The 23,254-nt window shown below is 52.2% G+C and overlaps 2 protein-coding genes across 2 annotated transcripts; both read right to left on the bottom strand.

Annotated features, from left to right (window-relative positions):
* Positions 1-3,508: 3,508 nt before the first annotated feature.
* LOC120319425 (proton-coupled folate transporter-like) lies at positions 3,509-9,686 on the bottom strand. Its single transcript, XM_039368263.1, has 5 exons — positions 9,391-9,686; positions 6,810-7,662; positions 5,840-5,923; positions 5,399-5,555; positions 3,509-4,320 (listed from the first exon to the last, which is right to left on the bottom strand). The coding sequence occupies exons 1-5, from the start codon at positions 9,652-9,654 to the stop codon at positions 4,224-4,226; spliced, it is 1,455 nt and encodes a 484-aa protein (XP_039224197.1). The 5' UTR covers positions 9,655-9,686; the 3' UTR covers positions 3,509-4,223.
* Positions 9,687-12,862: 3,176 nt separating this feature from the next.
* Positions 12,863-21,294, bottom strand: LOC120319424 (proton-coupled folate transporter-like). Its single transcript, XM_039368262.1, has 4 exons — positions 21,028-21,294; positions 14,298-15,150; positions 13,429-13,512; positions 12,863-13,145 (listed from the first exon to the last, which is right to left on the bottom strand). The coding sequence occupies exons 1-4, from the start codon at positions 21,292-21,294 to the stop codon at positions 12,985-12,987; spliced, it is 1,365 nt and encodes a 454-aa protein (XP_039224196.1). The 3' UTR covers positions 12,863-12,984.
* Positions 21,295-23,254: the final 1,960 nt, after the last annotated feature.

Below are 23,254 nucleotides of genomic sequence, written 5' to 3'. Positions count from 1 at the left end.
CAGCAAGTCCCTGGAGCCCCCCTCCTGCAGGGGGTCCTGGCCCAGCCCTTCCGCCTGCCCGTCTGGCCCTCCCCCCCAGCGCTGCCTCGCCTGCCCCCCACTGCTCAGGACCCTTCAGCCGCGGCCTAGCGAGGCCTTGGGCATCCCCACCTGGTGCCTGCCACAGGTTGAGGTCCTGTTCTGGGGAGGGGGGCGTCACCGCTGCCCCCTCCCCTGGGAGCATTCCAGGGGGGCCCAGCCAGGGAGGCGGCCTGACCACGTCTGGCCCCCAAAAGGGAGGCTCAGGCTTTAATGGGACTCCTCTGATGGGCAGTTGGTGGGTCTGCAGATGGAGTGACCCCCTAGGAGCCCAGGAGGGGCCAAAGGGAGGGCTCCTTCCCCTTCCCCCGCCATGCCTCCTTCCCCCAGCAGCCCCCTGTGCTCCCCCCCAACTGGGAGTCGTGGTTTGCCACTTCCAAGGCGACGGCAGCTTCCACGTTTCTTTGGCTGGAATGCTCCGAGGGGGTCTCTGTGCCACGGCCGGCTTCCTTAGCATGAAAAGCCCCCCCCCCAATTCCTGCTGGTTTGGCTCAAGGGGAGACTTGAGGGGTCAGGGGGGGGGAGGCCGAACCCTCAGAGCACCCCACGTGCCCCCCCCCCCAGCGATGCCGCTGCCTGTGCCTTCTGCCCCGGCCGTCTTTTCCGATCCTGCCAGGCGTGGAGAGACCGGCCCTCTTGCACATGTGCCTCACAACCCAGAACGCCTCCAGAAGTGGATGCCAGGGGAAGCTGGCACAGGACTCGTGTTCGAGAAGGGGAGATCTTGCCCAGGCTGGCCGGGTACGGGGGGGGGAGGGCTGGGGGGGTTTTACTCTGATCTCTTCCTTGTGCAGGGAAAGAAAAGCTTTTATAAAAGTTGCAAAAAGGGATGGTCACAAATGGTCGGTCTGCTCATTTCCCAGCCTTTATTTATTTATTTATTTATTTATGAGACTTATATACCGCTCTAAGTGCAAGCACTCTCTAAGCGGTGTACACCAGTAAGCAATGTATATATATATTTACGTTGCCCCCAACAATCTGGGTCCTCATTTTACCTACCCCGGAAGGATGGAAGGCTGAGTCAACCTTGAGCCGGTGAGATTTGAACCGCTGACCTGCTGAACACAGTCAGCTAAAGTGGCCTGCAGTACTGCACTCTAACTGCTGCGCCACCTCGGCTCAGCCTTGACGCCAGTCTGGATCTGAGGGGCACGGGGTGGGGGGTGGGCCGTTCCAGAATGACCGGGAGCCCCCAAATCTAATGGCCTCTCTGCCTCTTTCCACCCTGAGGGCCAAGGGGGAGGGAAAGGCAAGTATCTTTTGTGCTGCTCCACAGTAACGGCATTGCTGTTCTCGGTGCCGTTGGGGGGAATAGGAGCACCCCAAATTCAAATTCAATTTATTTGGGATACAAATAAAAATAACGGGCTGGTCAAAGCTGCTGGCCTGCTCAGTCACCCAGCAGCCCAGAGGCAAAGCTGTTCACTAGACCAGGGGTAGGCAACCTGGGCTCTTTTATGACTGGTGGACTTCAACTCCCAGAATTCCTGAGCCAGCATGGGGAACTGTGGCCCCTTCATGACTTGTGGACTTCAACTCCCAGAATTCCTGAGCTAGCATGGGGGAACTATGCCCCTTCATGACTGGTGAACTTCAACTCCCAGAATTCCTGAGCCAGCATGGCTCAGCTTGGAAACCTCTCCCTTTTCCCTCAGCATGCTGGCTCAGGAATTCTGGGAGTTGAAGTCCACCAGTCATAAAAGAGCCAAGGTTGCCTACCCCTGCACTACTCCTGCTCTATGAGTGTCCCGTTCTTTCTGCTTTGAAAGCCGAGACGGATGTTGTGGTGCTTCAGCTGCCAGGCTAGAAACCAGAGTGAGGCGTCCTTGGTGTCCTCTGAGCTTGGAGGTTTTCTTGCAGACGTTTCATTACCAAACTAGGCAACATCATCAATGCTATTAGGGGGAGGTGTTTGCTCTCACCCCCCCCCCCCACCCCCACTAGCTCTGATGACGTTCCCTAGCCGGGTTATGAAATGTCTGCAAGAAAAAAAAACAAGCTCAGAGAGCACAAAGGACCCCATAGCTCCTCCTTCATCTCCTAGTCCCTCCCCCTTCTCTTCGCAAACCCCTTGTAGCACTGATGACGTTCCCTAGTCGGGTCATGAAAAGTCTGTAAGGAAAAAAAATGAGCTCAAGGAGCACAAAGGATCCCGTAACAACAACTGGTTGTTGTAGCTGGTCCCAGGAAAAAATGTACAAAAGAGATGGTTTGCATCCATCAAAGAAAGGGACTGAGTTACTTGGCTATAAATTCACAGATTTTCTGGAGGAATATGCCTAGAAAGAGTACAGAAGAAGAGCAATAAAGATAATAGGGGACTGGAGGCTAAAACATAAGGAACGGTTGCTGGAATTGGGTATGTCTAGTTTAATGAAGAGAAGGTCGAGGGGGGACATGATAGCAATGTTCCAGTATCTCGGGGGCTGCCCCAAAGAAGAGGGAGTCAAGCTATTTTCCAAAGCACCTGAAGGCAGGATGAGAAGCAACGGCTGGAAACTGACCAAGGAGAGAAGCAACTTAGAACTAAGGAGAAACTTCCTGACAGTGAGAACAATTAACCAGTGGAACCACCTGCCTCCAGAAGCAGTAAATGCTCCAACACTGGAAGTTTTTAAGAAGAGACTGGACAGCCATTTGTCCAAAGTTTCCTGCCTGAGCAGGGGGTTGGGCTAGATGACCTCCAAGGTCCCTTCCAACTTTATCATTATTATAACTCCTCGTTCTCCTCGCACTGATGACATTCCCTAGTTCGGTAAGTTGCTTCTCTCCGTGGTCAGTTTCCATCCGTTGCTTCTCATCCTGCCTTCAGGTGCTTTGGAAAATAGCTTGACTCCCTCTTCTTTGGGGCAGCCAAATGTCTGCAAGAAAACAGCCAAGCTCAGAGAGCACCAAGGACCCCACCGTTCTCCTCCTCCTCCTCTCTGCATTCCCCCCACTTCTCGCACTGATGATGTTCCCTAGTTGGGTCATGAAGCATCTGCAAGAAAAAAACCCACTAAGGTCAGAGAGCACCAAGGACCTCCTCATTTCAACCCAGAGCTGCAAAGATTCTCCTTTATTAGAAACCGGAAGACGTGAGTTCCGGTCCTGCCTTAGACACAAAGCCAGCTGGACAACCTTGAGCCAGTCCTCCTCTCAGCTCTAGGAAAGGGGGGGGGGAATCAACCCTGAAAGTCTTGCCGAGAAATTGCAGGAGCTGCTCCACCAGAGTGCCAGGAGTCGCTCAAAAGTGTACACACAAGCACAGCCCTTTGGCAAAAGAGGACATGGGCAGCCCAGGAGTGGAGCTGTAACAAAATGTGGGACAGGTGTGTTATGCCACTCCATCAGGCATCCCTTCCTAGCACACAGGCTGAGCTGCTGTGCCAGGGGGCGGTCCCTCTGCCCTCCGTCCATCCTCAAGCAGCACAGAGACCCCAGTAAGTCGCTTCAGTTTCCTTTTTATTGTTCCTCAGCTCCACAGGAGAGCTGGGAGTGGGCTGGCAGGGTGAGGACTGGTGCCCAGCGGTCATTTCCCCCCTTCTCAGCCCCTGCTTCGGTCCTGGCAGCCTCACATCAGGAAGAGTCTTGGCAGGGCAGGGTCTGAAGACCCCACAGCATCCTCGGGCTCCTCCCACTGTGCCACACCCACAGGACCTTGTCTGGAGGCATTGGGGGTCCCTCTGCCAAGTCCCAGCTGGAAGAACAGCGGGCACCCCCCTCACTGGGCTGCCTGGTCTCGTCAGTTTAGACCTGGCCAGTTTAAGACTTGGGGACGTCAGCTCCCAGAATTATGGCATTTGAAGCCCCCAAGTCTTAAAGTGGCCATGTCTGGAGACCCTTGGTTTAGACCAAGGGTCTTCCAACTTGGCCCTTTTATGACTTGTGGACTTCAATTCCCAGAATTCCTCAGCCGGGAGGCTTTAAGGCAGGCGTCTTCCAACTCGGCCCTTTGATGACTTGTGGACTTCAACTCCCAGAATTCCTGAGCCAGGCTGAGTTGAAGTCCACAAGTCATCAAAGGGCCAAGTTTGAAGACCCTTGGTTTAGACCCAAGATGACATCTCTGCATTCACACAGCAACAAGTCCTAAACCCTGATCCATCGGGGATCCAGACGATCGTGATGCAGGTCCTCTGTGCCCAGGAGGGCCGATGGCTTCACTCGTCTTGGGGCGATGGCTCAGCCTCCTGTCGCGAGCTGGGAGCCTCACCAAAACGCCGGTATCTGGCCGTGCCGTCCTGGACTTCTATGCCCCTGGAAGGAGAGAGACAGCCAGCCTGTCAGGGGTCTGTGGGGCCTGGCAGCGCGGCCCTCCTGCTGCACGAGGTCTGCTTGGCTAGTCCTCCACATACGACTGACCCCCCCGTTGCTATTCTAACTTGCAATGGTTAAAACATTGATTAAATTTTTTTTGCTATTTGGCAAAACTGTTGTATGGGCGGCCCCTTGCTCACAAGGATTCGTTTAGTGACCGTTTGAAGTTACAACATTGAAAAAAGGGACTTGCGGCCATTTTTCACACAGCTGTCACTGGAGTAGCGTTCACACCCTTAGCAACCGGCTAATATTTATGACGGTCACAGCATCCTGGGGTGTCATGTGATTCCCTTTTGCGACCTGACCAGCAAAGTCGATGGGGAGGGAAGCCAGATTCACTTAAAAACCAGGTTATTAACTTAACAATTGCAATGATTCACTTAATAACTATGGCAGTAAAGGTCGTAAAATGGGGCAAAACTCATTTAACGACTGTCTTGCTTAGCAACAGATTTTGGGGTCTATTGTGATTGTAAGTAGAGGAAGTATAGAATAGAATTGGAATAGAATAGAAGCTGCAAGGGACCTCGGAGGTCTTCTAGTCCAGCCCCCTGCTCAAGCAGGAGGACCTCTACCATCTCAGACATTAGAATAGAATTGAATAGAATAGAAGAATAGAAAATAGAGACCCAGATGGTGTTTGGGGGGCTCCTGTGAGAAAAAGCTGGGGGGGGACGTCCCAGATGCTTGGAGGAAGCAGGTTTTTCTCCCTTTCTCAAAACAGGAAGTTGGGAAAGGTGGTTTTTGTCCCTGACTGGCTGCCGGCTGCATTTTTTGACCAAAACTGCAACCAAGGCGCAGCGTTAACCCCTGGAACTCCCCGTCACTGGACTGGAAAACAGCGGCCAGCTTTAAAAGGGAATTTCAGACAACTCCATGGAAGACAAACCGAGCCTGAGAGCGCTCTGGATCAGCCGTTCCCTCCAGGGGGGACTCCAGACTCCATCATCCCCAGTCAAGAACCACCAAAGCTAGGAACCCCAACCCCCCCACCTGTCCCCCTAGGCAGACTCACCCGATGATGGCAGCCGGAACGAGGAGGAGGATGGCTCCGAAGAGGAAGGGGAAGCCCTTCATGAAGGACAGGCAGGCCGGGAAGAGGGAGCTGAAGACCCCCGTGGCCACTAGGGAGCACAGCCCCTCCACACAGGCCACGGCGGCAAAGAGGGCCCCTGACGGAGGAGGAAGACAGGGAAGGGGAGGGGTCAAGCAGCCTGGAAAAACGGGGGCCTCAGACGCAGGGCGGGTGCCCAGACCGTCTCGCCCCCTTGCAGCCCCCCCCCCAGGCCAATCTGGGTCCCCAAATGCTCCATTCATTCTAGGCTTTTTACTGGGGGGGGTAAGGTTAGGGAAAATATGGCAGTGCCCCTCAACCCTTGCAGCACTGAAGTGGGGGGGCACAGGGGGTCACGGAGGTGTGGGGAGGGGCAGAGCCGTCCTCCCCCTTCCACCCTACCTTGCTCATTCTCGCCAACCGATTTGGAGAGCTTGGAGCGGATCACGGGAGTGACCATCATGGAGAGGAACAGGAGCCCGTACCCTGTGGGGAAGACGGGCAGTGAGGCAGCGGGAGAGCTGAGCAGGGCCTGGGGGAGCCTCGTGGGGGGGGGGAGCCACCCCGACACACAAGCCCACCTGCCACAGCAGCAGAACCTGGCACCGTGAGCAGGCCGGCTGCCGTGGGCCGTCTGGGTGGGTGCCGGGTGTTGGGTGAGGTTGTGATGCCAAAAGGGCGCTTGGCACAAAGCTCTGGGTCCATTGTGGGCCCTGGACCCTGCAAAGCCCCCCCACCCCTCCCTCTCCTCCCTTTCCCATCTGGGGCTGATTATTTCATTCTTACGCAATAGTAATCTTATAATAATTAACAATTATTTAATTACTATTTAGTTATGTTAGTTAATGATTTTATCCACTGTGTTTCTATAATGATTGGTTTTAATGTTTTTTCATGTTTTTATGTTTTTATGCTGTAAGCTGCCCAGTCATTGAATATGAGATGGGGGGGCTCATAAATTTCATTAAATAAATAAATAAATAAATGGAAATAAGAGAGGAAAGAAAAAGAAAGAAAAAGAAGGAAGGAAGGAAAGAAAAAGAAAGAAAGAAAGAAAGAAAGGGGAAGGAAAGAGAGAGAGAAAGAAAGATAGAAAGAAAAGGGAAGGAAAGAGAGAGAAAGAAAGATAGAAAAAGGGAGGGAGAGAGGGAGGGAGGAAGGAAGAAAAAGAAAGAAAAAAGGAAGGAAAGAAAGGAAAGAGAACAAGAAAGAAAAAGAAAGAAAGAAAGAAAGAAAGAAAGAAAAAGAAAGAAAAAAAGAAAGGAAGGAAAGAAAGAAAGAAAGAAAGCCAACCCCACGTAGGTCTCCTGAGGGTCCTTTGGGGAGAGGCTACCAGATCCCCCCCCCAGCCTGCTCCCCCCCCCAGCCTCACCTGTGAACATCAGGGCCGTCGTCCCGGCCAGGGCCACAGTCACCAGCCCCAGCGCATTGGAGAGCAGGCCCAGCTGGGCTACCCAGGCGTCTGGCAGGCACCTCTGCAGCAACCACAGCCCCCCCAGGCTGCTCAGGTAGGTCAGGTACTGGGCAGCTGAGCCGTAGCCAATCAGCTCTGGGGACCAGCAGAGCGGAGGGCCGAGCTCGTACAGCACCAGGATCTCCCGGGCTCCAAAGTGCACTGTCACCACCACGAAGAAGGCCAGTGAGTAGAGGAGCAGCCGGTGCCAGGCCCGGCCACAGGCAGGGCTGGTGTACAGCCGATACACTGTCGCGTAATGGCGCAGCGTGAGGAGGCGCCGTGGCTGCCTCTGCAGCACCGATTCCTGTAGGACAAAGGCCGCGTAGAGGGCGGCAGCCAGGCTGGCGGCGAAGACCAGCCAGAAGGGCGCCACATAGCCCTGCGCCTTGCGCCACTGCCCACCCAGCACGCTGGCCACCATGCCCGCCAGGCCCAGGCAGGCCTCCAGGACGGCCACCCGGAACGTGCGGGCCGTCCGGTCGCTGACATCAGCCACATAGGCGAAGCAGCCGGCGAGGATCAGGTTGTAGTCTCCCGAGAGGCCGCTCAGCACGCGGCCCACCACCAGGTATCCCACGGGCAGCTCGGCGTACATGACCACCAGGTAGACGGCGGCTTGCAGGGCCATGCCCAGCGCGGGCAGGATCAGCACCGGCCGACGTCCCACGCTGTCGCTCCAGGGGCCGAAGAGGGTCACCGAGAAGAGCCCCACAAAGAAGCCGGCCAGGTTGAGGTAGAGGTTCCAGTGGGCCACCAACGTCTCCAGCTCCTGGAAAGGGAGAAAAAGGGGCCTTGGTGGTCTTCTAGCCTGACCCCCTGCTCAAGCAGGGAGAGATAACCATGTTATCCTTCTGGGTCCATAACCATGTTATCCTTCTGGGAAAGAGGGGCGCAGAAAGGTCCCCAAAGATGCCACAGGCCCAGAGGGAGGGCGCACAAGGAGACACAGAGATCCAATACAGAGGTCTCGAAACTTGGCGACTCTAAGACTTGTGGACTTCAATTCCCAGAATTCCTTGTTCAGCAAGCCATGCTTGCTTAGGAATTTTGGGAATAGGAGTCCGCCAGTCTTAAAGTTGCCGCGTTTGGAGACCCTGGCCTCACACTACTTCTCATGTTGCATCCGTTTCAAGGCAGAGAGTTCTCATTTTAATCTTTGTCAGGATATTACCAGCTCTTTGCTCTAAATCAGTGGTTCCCAAGGTTGGGAAACGCTGCATCTAAATAAAAGCCCATCTCTTTATTCCTTATAATCGTTCTGGTCCTCAAGTAGCCAGGGTGGGACACCCCCTGCTTTGGACAGAACCCCACTTCTGGATGTGTACATGAAATGGAGGATCCTGGATGCAAGCAGGTGCTCCATTAAGGGAGTTATCAGGACACACAACTGCACAAGTGTTGCAACTGAGGCAGGAGGGGGTGTGATTTGATTGGGAGTCCTTATCTGGTCGCTTTAAGACGTAAACCCTTGAAGGAGGGAGGGAGGGAGGGTGGGAGGAATAATCTGGGATCCAGTGAGGAATGCAAAGGAACACCAGACACTCAGCCTGGCAACAACCCTCCTCTCTTTAGCTACACAACAACTCAGGCACAACAATCCAACTGCAGAAACAGCCTTGGACAATCACCACAATCACTTTTCAGCAGGAAAGAATGTCTTGGCTCCTGCAGGCTTTAAGGAGAGAACCCACTTCTTGGAAATCTACCCACCTGGAGCTCCCCCAGAAGGGAATAATAATAATGATAATAGTAATAAATAATAATAATAATAATAATAATATAAATAAATAAATAAATAAATAATACCAATAATCATAGGCGCCTTGGGTGCAATCCCAAAACAACTGGAGCACCACTTGAACACCATCATTGGCATTGACAAATTCGCCATTACTCAATTGCAAAAGGCGTCCTTACTAGGAACTGCTTCCATCCTGCGACGATATCTGTAATACCATCAAACATCCACATCTGCCTATCCCAGGTCCTGGGTAAGGACTCGATAGGTAGACAAAATGCCAAATCCAGTCTGAACATCTGGCTGACTGTGCGATGATCGATAATAATAATAATAATAGCGCCAGCCAATTTGAATGTTCCGTTGACTGAGATTCATGTCTAATGAATAATAATAATAACAACAACAATAATAGTAATAAAGCAGCAACCAGGTGCCCTCCTGTAAACGACCATGGCGAATGAATGACTTAGGTTAAAGTGTTTTGTTTTTGTTTTTGTTTTTCTATAAAGAGTAATTCAAAAGCAGGAAAAGAGGAAGGCGTTGCAGGAAAAGCGAATGACGGGACAACGAAGGGTTCAGAGAAATTTCCCCGCAGGAGAGACCCGGAAAGGCGCTCGGGGCAAGATAGGATCAAAGTACGAGGCGTTCTGAGCCACTGGCGGAAAAGAGAGAGACCTCCCGTCATCCCGTCTGCAGATTGCAAAGAGCCTGGAAAAGGAGCCACAAGCGGAGGGACGGAGGCCCCGCGGGACGCACCTGCTGGCTGGAGCCGGTGTGGTTGGGGCAGCCGCCGCGGGGCTCCCCTGCCGGGCCGGAGTCGGAGCCGTTGCGGGCGCCCAGCCGGTCCCAGAGCAGCTGCGTGGCGAGCGGGGCTTGCAGCGCCAGCGCCAGCGTGGCCAGCAGCAGCACCGGCTCCACGGCGCGCAGGCGGCGGCAGGCACTCAAGGGAGAGCCCGCGGGGGTCGCCGCCGCCGCGGAGGGGGGCTCGCCCGGGACCCCGTCCGCCGCCTGCTCGGCCATGGCGCCCAGCGGGCAAAGCCGCCTCCCCTCCCTTCGCCCCGCCCGGGGACGCGGCGGGAGGCGGGATGGAGCCCAGCGCCCGCCCTCCCTCCCCTAAGGGAGGAGCGGAGGGCCGGCCTTGTCCCGCACAGCGACCGCCCGTGGCTGGCTGGGCGGCGCGGACTCGGCCTGCATCCCGCGGGGGAGGTTCGAGCCGGGCGGAGCGGCGCTTTTCCGGATTTGGGGGGGGGGCTCAGCTGGGGACTCCGGCCCGTTCTTGCCGGATGGGCGCTTGGAGGAACTAAGCGAACTGCTGCAAGGGCTACATATATCGGTGTGTGCGTGCGGGTGTGTTTGTGTTTATGCGTGTTTGTGTGTGTGTGTAGAACCTTGCAGTGTTGAATCCCGGCCCCTGTGGGACAACCTGTGAACTGAAATGACTGCAGACTGAACTATGGAAAAAAGGGGCGCATTTGACGAGCCCCGGTTGAATGATGAAGTGTGGAAAAAGTCAAGAGGTTTGTAACTTTTCGCATAATACTCACAGATTTTGCCCCCCCCCCATTGGCTCTGGGTTGGGCCTCTGCCACAGGAGGAAAAGAGGACCTTAATGCCTCACTAATTCATAAATATATTAAAATGTAATGGTCAGGTTTTCCACTTCGCCTCACAACTGTCCCAGCGTTATCCAGGAATTTAAAAGTGCCAAAGAAACGCCAGAGCCGAGGTTTCGGCAAGCAAACAACTTTTATTTTGATCAACATAGAGTTGGGTGACCCCATCTCCCTTCGTGGCTGGTGGAGAGATGAAGGCAGCAATCAAGAAAGATGTCTTCCACCTTTTATACCTTTCCAGAACAAAAAGATCAGGTCTTGGTACCAGGCATGTTGTTAGTTGCGAAGTCGTGTCCAACCCATTGCAACCCCCATGGACAACGTTCCTCCAGGCTTTCCTGTCCTCCACCATCTTCTGGAGTCCACTGAAGCTGACTCCTGCTGCTTCAGGGACTCCATCCAGCCACCTCCTTCTCTGTTGTCGCCTTCTTCTCTTGCCCTCCATCTTTCCCAGCATCGGGCCCTTCTCCAGGGAGTCCTTCCTTCTCATTAGGTGGCCAAAGGACTTGAGTTTCCACTTCAGGATCTGGCCTTCTAAAGAGCAGTCGGGGTTGATGCTCCTCTAGGACAGACCTGTTGGATCGCCTTGCAGTCCAAGGGACTCGCAGGAGTCTTCTCCAGCACCAGAGTTCAAAGGCCTCCATTCTTTGGCGCTCAGCCTTTCTTATGGTCCAGCTTTCACAGCCATACATGGCAACTGGGAAAATCATGGCCTGGACTATATGCACTTATCCAAATTGTTAAACAATACTAATACTAAAAATAATAATAAAACTAATAAAAATTTTACTATAATAAATTATTAATAATAATAATACTCTAAAATTTACTCATAAATTAGATGGAACTTTTTAGTCCCATATTTATTCTGAATATAATCTATCCATCTTCTCCAGACCGAAATGTATCTTTCCTGTGAATGATCCTTCAGATCCCATAATTATTTTTATACAATTTTACATTAGAAGCTGTAATATATATTCCCAGGTATTTAACCTTTTTCACTATTTCAAAACCTGTCAATTTAACTAACGTTTCCTTTTCCTTCATAGTCATATTTTTGGATAATATTTTAGTCTTACTATTATTTACCTTAAAACCAGAAACTTTCCCATACTGAGTTATAATTTCCATCAAGTCTATAACCGATTGAATCGGTTGACATAGTGTCACAACCAAGTCATCCGCAAAAGCTCTCAACCTATAATCATTCTTTTTTATTTTTATTCCCTTTATTATAGTTGATTCAAGGCTTCACTCGTCTTGGGGCGATGGCTCAGCCTCCTGTCGCGGGCCGGGAGCCTCACCAAAACACCAGAATCTGGCGGTGCCATCCTGGACCTCTATGCCCCTGGAAGGAGAGAGACAGCCAGCCCGTCAGGGGTCTCTGGGGCCTGGCAGCGCGGCCCTCCTGCTGCACGAGGCCTGCTTGGCTAGTCCTCCACATACGACTGACCCCCCCCCGTTGCTATTCTAAGTTGCAATGGTTGAAATATTGATTAAATTTTTTTTTTTTTGCTATTTGGCAAAACTGTTGTATGGGCAGCCCCTTGCTCACAAGCATTCGTTTAGTGACCGTTTGAAGCTACAACAGCATTGAAAAAAGGGACTTGCGGCCGTTTTTCACACAGCCGTTGCAGCATCCCCAGGATCACTGGAGCAGAGTTCACACCCTTAGCAACCAGCTAGTACTTATGACGGTCACAGCATCTCAGGGGTGTCACGTGACCCCCTTTTGCGACCTGACCAGCAAAGTTGATGGGGGGGGGAAGCCAGATTCACTTAACAAACAGGTTATTAACTTAATACTTTCAATGATTCACTTAATAACTGTGGCAGTAAAGGTTGTAAAATGGGCAAAACTCACTTAACGACTGTCTTGCTTAGCAACAGATTTTGGGACTCTGTTGTGGTTCTAAGTAGAGTAATGAAGTCTAGAATAGAATAGAATAGAAAATAGCATATAGAAGAGAACAGAATAGAGTATAGAATAGAAAATAGAATAGAATATAGAAGAGAACACAATAGAAGAGAAGAGAATAGAAGAGAACAACAGAGCTGGAAGGGACCTCAGAGGTCTTCTAGTCCAGCCCCCTGGTCGAGCAGGAGAGCCTTTATCGTCTCAGACATGTGAGGGTCCAGTCTCGGTGTGACATGAATGCAGGTTGCTGCAAACATCTGCAAACCTGGTTGTGTTGCCGAGCACTCCGAGTTCAGCCCTGTGTCCTTGGAAGGGCCCAACAGGTTGTAAACACCCAAAGTGGATCCGTCATAAGTCTGAACTAAGGGAGCGGTCGTAAGCCAAGGACCCCCTGTACTGTATGGCCCTGTTTGGAGAGCAGGAAGAGACGGGGAGAGGGCGACCCAGATGGCGTTCGGGGGGGCTCCTGCGAGAAACAACTGGGGGGGGGATGTCTGAGATGCTTGGAGGAAGCAGGTTTTTTCTCCCTTTCTCAAAACAGGAAGTTGGGAAAGGTGGTTTTTGGTCGGCTGCATTTTTTGGCCAAAACCTGCAGCCGAGGGGCAGCGTTAACCCCTGGAACTCCCCATGACTGGACTGGAAAACAGCGGCCAGCTTTAAAAGGAAATTTCAGACAACTCCATGGAAGACAAACCGAGCCTGAGAGCGCTCTGGATCAGCCGTTCCCTCCAGGGGGCACTCCAGACTCCATCATCCCCAGTCAAGAACCACCAAAGCTAGGAACCCCAACCCCCCCACCTGTCCCCCTAGGCAGACTCACCCGATGATGGCAGCCGGAACGAGGAGGAGGACGGCTCCGAAGAGGAAGGGGAAGCCCTTCATGAAGGACAGGCAGGCCGGGAAGAGGGAGCTGAAGACCCCCGTGGCCACTAGGGAGCACAGCCCCGCCACGCAGGCCACGGCAGCAAAGAGGGCCCCTGACGGAGGAGGAAGACAGGGAAGGGGAGGGGTCAAGCAGCCTGGAAAAACGGCCTCAGACGCAGGGCGGGTGCCCAGACCGTCTCGCCCCCTTGCAGCCCCCCCCCAGGCCAATCTGGGTCCCCAAATGCTCCATTCATTCTAGGCTTTTTACTGGGGGGGGGGGTAGGGTTAGGGAAAATATGGCAGTGCCCCTCAACCCTTGCAGCACTGAAGTGGGGGGGCACAGGGGGTCACGGAGGCGTGGGGAGGGGCAGAGCCGTCCTCCCCCTTCCACCCTACCTTGCTCATTCTCGCCAACCGATTTGGAGAGCTTGGAGCGGATCACGGGAGTGACCATCATGGAGAGGAACAGGAGCCCGTACCCTGTGGGGAAGACGGGCAGTGAGGCAGCGGGAGAGCTGAGCAGGGCCTGGGGGAGCCTCGTGGGGGAGGGGAGCCACCCCAACACACAAGCCCACCTGCCACAGCAGCAGAACCTGGCACCGTGAGCAGGCCGGCTGCCCTGGGCCGTCTGGGTGGGTGCCGGGTGTTGGGTGAGGTTGTGATGCCAAAAGGGCGCTTGGCACAAAGCTCTGGGTCCATTGTGGGCCCTGGACCCTGCAAAGCCCCCCCCCTCCCTCTCCTCCCTTTCCCATCTGGGGCTGATTATTTCATTCTTACGCAATAGTAATCTTATAATAATTAACAATTATTTAATTACTATTTAGTTATGTTAGTTAATGATTTTATCCACTGTGTTTCTATAATGATTGGTTTTAATGTTTTTTCATGTTTTTATACTGTAAGCCTCCTATTCATTGGATAGGAAATGGGGGAGGCTCATAAATTTCATAAATAAATAAATGGAAATAAGAAAAAAAAGAAAGAAAAAAGAAAGAAAGGAAAGGAAAGAAAGAGAAAAAGAAAGATAGAAAGAAAGAAAGAAAGAAAGAAAGAAAGAAAAGGGAAGGAAAGAGAAAGAAAGATAGAAAAAGGGAGGGAGGGAGGAAGAAAGAAAGAAAGAAAGAAAAAAGGAAGGAAAGAGGAAAGAGAAAAAAAAAGAAAAAGAAAGAAAGAAAGAAAGCCAACCCCACGGAGGTCTCCTGAGGGTCCTTTGGGGAGAGGCTACCAGATTCCCCCCCCCAGCCTGCTCCCCCCCCCAGCCTCACCTGTGAACATCAGGGCCGTTGTCCCAGCCAGGGCCACGGTCACCAGCCCCAGCGCATTGGAGAGCAGGCCCAGCTGGGCCACCCAGGCGTCTGGCAGGCACCTCTGCAGCAACCGCAGCCCCCCCAGGCTGCTCAGGTGGGCCAGGTAGTGGGCAGCTGAGCCGTAGCCAATCAGCTCTGGGGACCAGCAGAGCGGAGGGCCAAGCTCGTACAGCACCAGGATCTCCCAGACCCCAACTTGCACAGTCACCACCACGAAGAAGGCCAGCGAGTAGAGGAGCAGCTGGCGCCAGGCCCGGCCCCGGGCAGGGCTGGCGTACAGCCGATATACCGTCATGTAATGGCTCAGCGTGAGGAGGCGCCGCGGCTGCCTCTGCAGCACCGATTCCTGCAGGACAAAGGCCGCGTAGAGGGCAGCGGCCAGGCTGGCGGCAAAGACCAGCCAGAAGGGCACCACGTAGCCCTGCGCCTTGCGCCACTGCCCGCCCAGCACGCTGGCCACCATGCCCGCCAGGCCCAGGCAGGCCTCCAGGACAGCCACCCGGAATGTGCGGGCCGTCCAGTCACTGACATCGGCCACATAGGCAAAACAGCTGGCAAGGACCAGGTTGTAGTTGCCCAAGAGGCCACTCAGCACCCGGCCCACCACCAGGTACCCCACAGGCAGCTCGGCGTACATGACCACCAGGTAGACGGCAGCCTGCAGAGCCATGCCCAGCGCGGGCAGGATCAGCACTGGCCGGCGTCCCACGCTGTCACTCCAGGGGCCAAAGAGGGTCACCGAGAAGAGCCCCACAAAGAAGCCGGCCAGGTTGAGGTAGAGGTTCCAGTGGGCCACCAACGTCTCCAGCTCCTGGAAAGGCAGAAAAGGGGCCTTGTGTTACGACATCCTAGCCCGGTGTTTCGTTGCGAGGAAATAAACCACAAGCAGGAACGAGGAACAAAACTTTACTGAAGAAGTGAAGCGTGAGAAAAGTCGGCACTGAGAACCATCTGTTCTCAGCGCCCTTACATAGTGATTAAACCCGCCACGACCTAATGACACCAACCCCACCCAGCCAACACCCAGTAAGCCACCATCCGGTCCCCAAACATAAATAACACGCCCCATGCGCTATGAATCCGTCCCGACAATCAGCTGGCCATGTCCCGACAATCAGCTGGCTATGCACATGCGGATAATCCTCTCTCTAATGTCGGGCCTCTGCGAGGCTCCGAAAACTACTCCGTTCGCTCCTCCGTGAAGACGCCGAGTGATGATGTCATAGGGAGGCTACAACAGCTTCGGAGTTCCGAGGATGGCCGGCAAGGACAGGCCAGGTTAACTGGAGGGCGTTGGGAAGACCGGTGGGGTATCTCCATACTGCGATGCCTCACAGGGCACGACATACCACCCCCCTTACCAGGGTTCCCCCTGGAAAGGAAACACAACAAGTTATCTATGTTACAGCCCTGGTGCCAATGTCTCCCCCCCCCGGTTTTCCCAGGTACTTTTTATGGAATGCTTGGACTAATCGAGGTGCATTTACATCAGCAACGTTCACCCAGGACGCTTCTGACAGAGGGTATCCTTTCCATAGAATCAAATAGTACAGCCCACCCCATTTCATTCGTGAATCTAGTATCTCCTGAACCTCGTAATAGCCAGGTGTTACAGGACCAGGTGCTTCCGTTACTCGATAATGGGAAACTGGTTTCAACAGACTGCTGTGAAACACAGGATGGATTTTTCCCAAAAACTGGGGAAGCTGGAATCTTACTGTAACTGGGTTGATTACCTGAGTAATTTTGAATGGACCTATATACTTTGGCCCCAGTTTTTTGCAAGGAACCCTTAAACGTATGTATTTTGTAGACAAATACACCATCTGGCCCACATTGAATGGCTTATGTGGTCTGCATTTTTTGTCTGCTTGTACTTTAGCACTCTCACTTGCTTTTGTTAGAGCCTTTTTTACTATACCCCATACTCCACTAACTCGAGATAACCAGTCATTGGGAAACATGGATGGGATTCATATTTTCGGTATTCGGGCATAGGCACAAATTCTCTACCAGACACTACCCGGAAAGGAGTGAAGCCGGTACTGCTGTGTACAGCATTGTTGTACGCTACTTCCGCAAAAACTACCAGCTCCACCCAATCGGTCTGTTGATACGAAACATAACTCCGCAGGTATCGTTCTACTGCTGCATTTGCCCGTTCCGCAGCGCCGTTCGTGCTTGGATGGCACGCCGAACTGAGACCTTGTGAAGAGCCAAGTAAACACACAAAGTTTCTCCAAAATCGGGCTGTAAATTGAACTCCACAATCTGATATGATCCTACGTGGGGCCCCATGGAGGCAATAGACATGGGTGAAAAACATGCAGGCTAACCTTTGGGCCGATGGTAATCCCTTGCAGGAAATAAAATGGGCCTGTTTAGAAAACAGATCAATTACTGTCCAAATTACTGTGTAACCTTTGCTATCGGGAAGATCTACGATAAAGTCCATGGCTATATCTTGCCATGGATATTCTGGATCAGCCACGGACTGCAGAAGCCCCAAAGGTTTACCAGAGTTATGCTTGGAGGTAGCACATATTGGGCAACTTTTTACATACTTTTCTAGGTCAATTCTCATTTGGGGCCACCAGAACTGGCGTCTAGCGAGATGCAAGGTCTTTAAAAACCCAAAGTGGCCTGCCTGTTTGGAATTACGGCAGCGATGGAGGATACCTTTGCGTAATGTATGTGGAACATACACTTTAGTCCCATACCAGGCCAACCCATCCCGCTGAGTTAACAAACGCTGGTGCTTCTGAAACCAAGGGTCGTGTGGGAGGGCCACCTTTAGTTCGTTTTCCAGATCCACAGTGATCGGACGGGATACCACTTTGGAGACACCCTGCGTATAGGGAGGTACGATTGCCTGCACCACCTCCTGCCATTTGCTATCATACTGCAGTAACCTGGACAATGCATCCGCTAGGAAATTTCGGCCTCCTGGTACATATTTAAGGTGAAACCTGAAACGCTGAAAGTACTGTGCCCAACGCATGTGTTTTGGTGAAAGTCTTCTTGGGATTTGTAACACCTCTAAGTTTTTATGGTCAGTCCAGACCTCAAATTCATGTTTGGCCCCTTCCAATAAATGTCTCCACATGGATAAGGCCCATTTAACAGCAAAGGCCTCTTTCTCCCATACGGCCCATGCCCTTTTAGTTTCAGTCAGCTTCCATGACGTGTATGCGCAGGATTGCAATGTTCCAGTTGGGTTTCGTTGTAACAGGACTGCCCCCACCGCTATGTCACTAGCATCCGCCTGCACTATGAATGGTTGTTCTGGATTTGGATGTAACAGAACGGGTTCCTTGGTGAATAAAGCCTTCAACATTTCGAACGCCAACTGGCACTCTGCGGTCCAGGCTAGTGCCTGTCCAGGTCGTGGCCGTATGGTACTTTTCCGGGTCCGTAATAAGTCCGTGAGAGGCAAAGCCACCTTTGCGAATGCAGGGATGAATTGCCTGTAGAAATTGGCAAAACCTAAAAAGCTTTGCAATTGGCATCAGGTTCGCGGGGCTTGCCATTCCAGAACACTTTGCACCTTTTCTGGGTCCATCTCTATACCTGCTGCGGATATCCTATAGCCCAAATAGTCGAGGCATGTTTTATGAAATTCGCACTTTCATATCTTCACAAACAGTCGGGCATCGAGTAACTTACGCAACACATCCCGTACCAAACTGATATGTTCTTCCATTGTGTTGGTATAAATCAGTATGTTGTCCAAATAGACCAATACTCCATGATATAGATGATCGTGTAACACCCCATTGATTAGCTGCATAAAAACAGCAGGAGCGCCCTGTAGCCCAAAGGGCATAACCCAGAATTGATAACTCCCCAGAGGACACTTAAACGCTGTCTTCCATTCGTCACCGGGTTTAATTCTAACCTGGTAATAAGCCTCCCTCAGATCCAATTTGGTAAAAATCCTCCACTGAGCTAGATGGGCTAACATGTCCTTCATTAAAGGAAGAGGGTACATGTGTTCTATACAGACCACATTAATGCTTCTGAAGTTCCACACAAAGTCGAAGGCCTCCATCCTTTTTCTCTTGGAACAATACAGGTGCTGCAATTCGGGACTTGGCTGGTTGTATGAAACCGCGTGCCAAATTCTTGTCGATATACTTCCTCAACTCCTCCAGTTCCTGGGGTGTCATGGGATACATACGTGGCTTTGGCAATTTGGCTCCCGGCAAGATGTCAATTGTGCAGTCGGTTGGATGGTGCACATTCCTGCTTGCTAAATACCTCAACCACCAATCTCCAGAAGATGTTGCAATTGGCTTCTGCTTAGTCTCACCCCTGCTATCCACCGACTGCTGGGCGCGTTCCTTAGGTCTCACCACCGGTAAAACCTCTGCCACCCCCGCCTTAGCGACCGTTTCGTTGTCTGTGGACGGCTCTGGGATCTCCCTCACAGGATCGGCATCCTGGACTCCCTCTGCCATAGCCGCTCCAAAACAACCCCCTTGCAGAGGAGAGAAAGGGATGAGAACTTCCAAGCAAGCAAGAATGTGAGTGCTGACTTACTGTTACGACGTCCTAGCCCGGTGTTTCATTATGAGGAAATAAACCACAAGCAGGAACAAGGAACAAAACTTTACGGAAGAAGTGAAGCGTGAGAAAAGTCGGCACTGAGAACCATCTGTTCTCAGTGCCCTTACATAGTGATTAAACCCGCCACGCTCTAATGACATCAACCCCACCCAGCCAACACCCAGTAAACCACCATCCGGTCCCCAAATGTAAATAACATGCCCCATGTGCTATGAATCCATCCCGACAATCAGCTGGCCATGCACATGTGTTATTCAGTCGTCCCGACAATCAGCTGGCTATGCACATGCGGATAATCCTCTCTCTAATGTCGGGCCTCTGCGAGGCTCCAAAAACTCCTCCGTTCGCTCCTCCGTGAAGACGCCGAGTGATGACTTCATAGGGAGGCTACAACAGCTTCGGAGCTCTGAGGATGGCCGGCAAGGACAGGCCCAGATAAACCGGAGGGCGTTGAGAAGCCCGGTGGGTATCTCCATACTGCAATTCCTCGCAGGGCACGACACCTTGGAGGTCTTCTAGCCTGACCCCCTGCTCAAGCAGGGAGAGATAACCAGGCCTGGTTATCCTTCTGGGTCCAGGAAAGAGGGGTGCAGAAAGGTCCATGAAGGAGGGCGCACAAGGAGACACAGAGATCCAATACAGAGGTCTTGAAACCTGGCGACTCTAAGACTTGTGGACTTCAATTCCCAGAATTCCTTGTTCAGCAAGCCATGCTGGCTTAGGAATTTTGGGAATTGGAGTCCGCCAGTCTTAAAGTTGCCACATTTTGAGACCCTGGCCTCACACTACTTCTAATGTTGCATCCGTTTCAAGGCAGAGAGTTCTCATTTTAATCTTTGTCAGGATATTACCAGCTCTTTGCTCTAAATCAGTGGTTCCCAAGGTTGGGAAACGCTGCCTCTAAATAAAAGCCCATCTCTTTATTCCTTATAATCATTCTGGTCTTCAAGCAGCAGGGTGGGACACCCCCTGCTTTGGATAGAACCCCACTTCTGGATGTGTCCATGATATGGAGGATCCCGGATGCAAGCAGGTGCTCCATTAAGGGAGTTATCAGGACACACAACTGCACAAGTGTTGCAACTGAGGCAGGAGGGGGTGTGATTTGATTGGGAGTCCTTATCTGGTCGCTTTAAGATGTAAACCCTTGAAGGAGGGAGGGAGGGAGGGTGGGAGGAATAATCTGGGATCCAGTGAGGAATGCAAAGGAACACCAGACACTCAGCCTGGCAACTGCAGAAACAGCCTTGGACAATCACCACAATCACTTTTCAGCAGGAAAGAATGTCTTGGCTCCTGCAGGCTTTAAGGAGAGAACCCACTTCTTGGAAACCTACCCACCTGGAGCTCCCCCCAGAAGGGAATAATAATAATAATAATAATAATAATAATAATAATAATAATAATAATAATAATAATAATAAATAATACCAATAGTAATAGGCGCCTTAGGTGCAATCCCAAAACAACTGGAGCACCACCTGAACACCATCATTGACATTGACAAATTTGCCATGAGTCAATTGCAAAAGGCGGCCTTACTAGGAACTGCTTCCATCCTGCGATGATACCTGTAATACCATCAAACATCCACATCTGCCTCTCCCAGGTCCTGGGTAAGGACTCGATAGGTAGACAAAAGGCCAGATCCAGTCTGAACATCTGGCCGACTGTGCGATGATTAAGAATAATAATAGCACCAGCCAACTTGAATGTTCCGTTGACTGAGATTCATGTCTAATGAATAATAATAATAATAACAACAACAATAATAGTAATAAAGCAGCAACCAGGTGCCCTCCTGTAAACGACCATGGCGAATGAATGACTTAGGTTAAAGTGTTTTGTTTTTGTTTTTGTTTTTCTATAAAGAGTAATTCAAAAGCAGGAAAAGAGGAAGGCGTTGCAGGAAAAGCGAATGACGGGACAACGAAGGGTTCAGAGAAATTTCCCCGCAAGAGAGACCCGGAAAGGCGCTCGGGGCAAGATAGGATCAAAGTACGAGGCGTTCTGAGCCACTGGCGGAAAAGAGAGAGACCTCCCGTCATCCCGTCTGCAGATTGCAAAGAGCCTGGAAAAGGAGCCACAAGCGGAGGGACGGAGGCCCCGCGGGACGCACCTGCTGGCCGGAGCCGGTGTGGTTGGGGCAGCCGCCGCGGGGCTCCCCTGCCGGGCCGGGGTCGGAGCCGTTGCGGGCGCCCAGCCGGTCCCAGAGCAGCTGCGTGGCGAGCGGGTCTTGCAGCGCCAGCGCCAGCGTGGCCAGCAGCAGCACCGGCTCCACGGCGCGCAGGCGGCGGCAGGGCGGGCGGGGGCAGCTGCTCAAGGGGGTCGCCGCCGCCGCGGAGGGGGGCTCGCCCGGGACCCCGCCTGCCGCCTGCTCGGCCATGGCACCCAGCGGGCAGAGCCGCCTCCCCTCCACTCGCCCCGCCTGCGGACGCGGCGGGAGGCGGGATGGAGCCCAGCGCCCACCCGCCCTTAAGGGAGGGGCGGGATGGGCGGAGGGCCGGCCTTGTCCCGCACAGCGACCGCCCGAGGCTGGCTGGGCGGCGCGGACTCGGCCTGCATCCCGCGGGGGAGGCTCGGGCCGGGCGGAGCAGCGCTTTTCCGGATTTGGGGGGGGGGCTCAGCTGGGGACTCCGGCCCGTTCTTGCCGGACGGGCGCTTGGAGGAGCTAAGCGAACTGCTGCAAGGGCTACATATATCGGTGTGTGCGTGCGTGTGTGTTTGTGTTTATGCGTGTTTCTGTGTGTGTGTAGAACCCTGCAGTGTTGAATCCCGGCCCCTGTGGGAGAACCTGTGAACTGAAATGACCGCAGACTGAAATATGGAAAAAAGGGGCGCATTTGACGAGCCCCGGTTGAATGAGGAATTGTGGAAAAAGTCAAAAGTTTTGTAACTTTTCGCATAATACTCACAGATTTCCCCCCCCCCATTGGCTCTGGGTTGGGCCTCTGCCACAGGAGGAAAAGAGAAACTTAATGCCTCACTTATTCATAAATATATTAAAATGTAATTGTCAGGTTTTCCACTTAGCCTCACAATATTCCCAGCGTTACCCAGGAATTTAAAAGAGCCAAAGAAACGCCAGAGCCGAGGTTTCAGCAAGCAAACAACTTTTATTTTGATCAACATAGAGTTGGGTGACCCCATCTCCCTTCGTGGCTGGTGGAGAGATGAAGGCAACGATCAGGAAAGATGTCTTCCACCTGTTATACCTTTCCAGAACAAAAAGATCAGGTCTTGGTATCAGGCATGTTGTTAGTTGCGAAGTCGTGTCCGACCCATTGCGACCCCATGGACAACCTTCCTGCAAGCCTTCCTGTCCTCCGCCATCTTCTGGAGTCCATTGAAGCTCACGCCTCCTCCTTCTTCTCTTGCCCTCCATCTTTCCCAGCATCGGGCCCTTCTCCAGTGAGTCCTTCCTTCTCATTAGGTGGCCAAAGGACTTGAGTTTCAACCTCAGGATTTGGCCTTCTAAAGAGCAGTCGGGGTTGATCTCCTCCAGGACTGACCAGTTGGATCGCCTTGCAGTCCAGGGGACTCGCGGGAGTCTTTTCCAGCACCAGAGTTCAAAGGCCTCCATTCTTTGGCTCTCAGCCTTTCTTATGGTCCAACTTTCACAGCATACATTGCAACTAGGAAAACCATGGCCTTGACTATACACGCTTTTGTTGGCAGGGTGATGTCTCTGCTTTTTAGTATGCTGTCTACATTTGCCATAGCTTTCCTCCCCAGGAGCAAGCGTCTTGTAGTTTCTTGTCTGCAGTCCCCATCTGAGGTGATCTTGGAGCCCAGGAAGATAAAATCTGTCACTACCTCCATTTCTTTCCCATCTATTTGCCGGGAATTGAGAGGGCCGGATACCCTGATCTTGGTACCAGACATAAGATAGCACACAAAAATAATTCCTAGATGATGACTCATACACAGCAACCCAGCTCCATCCCTAACTCCTTTCCCCCCTCCCCTTACCATGCTCTTTTCATGTAAGCAATCACCTGTACCTAAAGCATGAAACATTTGCTTTTATATAACTAATTTTCCCAATATAAAGCACCTATAAAGCTGCTTGCACACAAACAGATAGATAGATAGATAGATAGAGAGATAGATAGATAGATAGATAGATTACAAAGTATCACTATCAATATCAAGATTACTAATATCAAGCTTAAGCATAATAAAATCATAATAAAAGGAAAATGCAATGAAACTATATCGGTCTTTGGTCTGGTCTGTTTCTTCCTGTCAAGCGCAGAATAGCCATTTCTCCCAGTCCAGCCCCATCTACTGCTGAGGTCTAAGTCAGCTCGCCATGCGAAGGGCAATTCAGGGCTGCGTTAATT

Source organism: Crotalus tigris, unplaced genomic scaffold (genome assembly GCF_016545835.1).
Source record: "Crotalus tigris isolate CLP2741 ecotype Arizona unplaced genomic scaffold, ASM1654583v1 scf7180000020724.653033, whole genome shotgun sequence".
NCBI lineage: Eukaryota > Metazoa > Chordata > Lepidosauria > Squamata > Viperidae > Crotalus > Crotalus tigris.
Note: the sequence above shows the minus strand (reverse complement) of the source record. Positions and strands in the feature narration are given on the sequence as shown.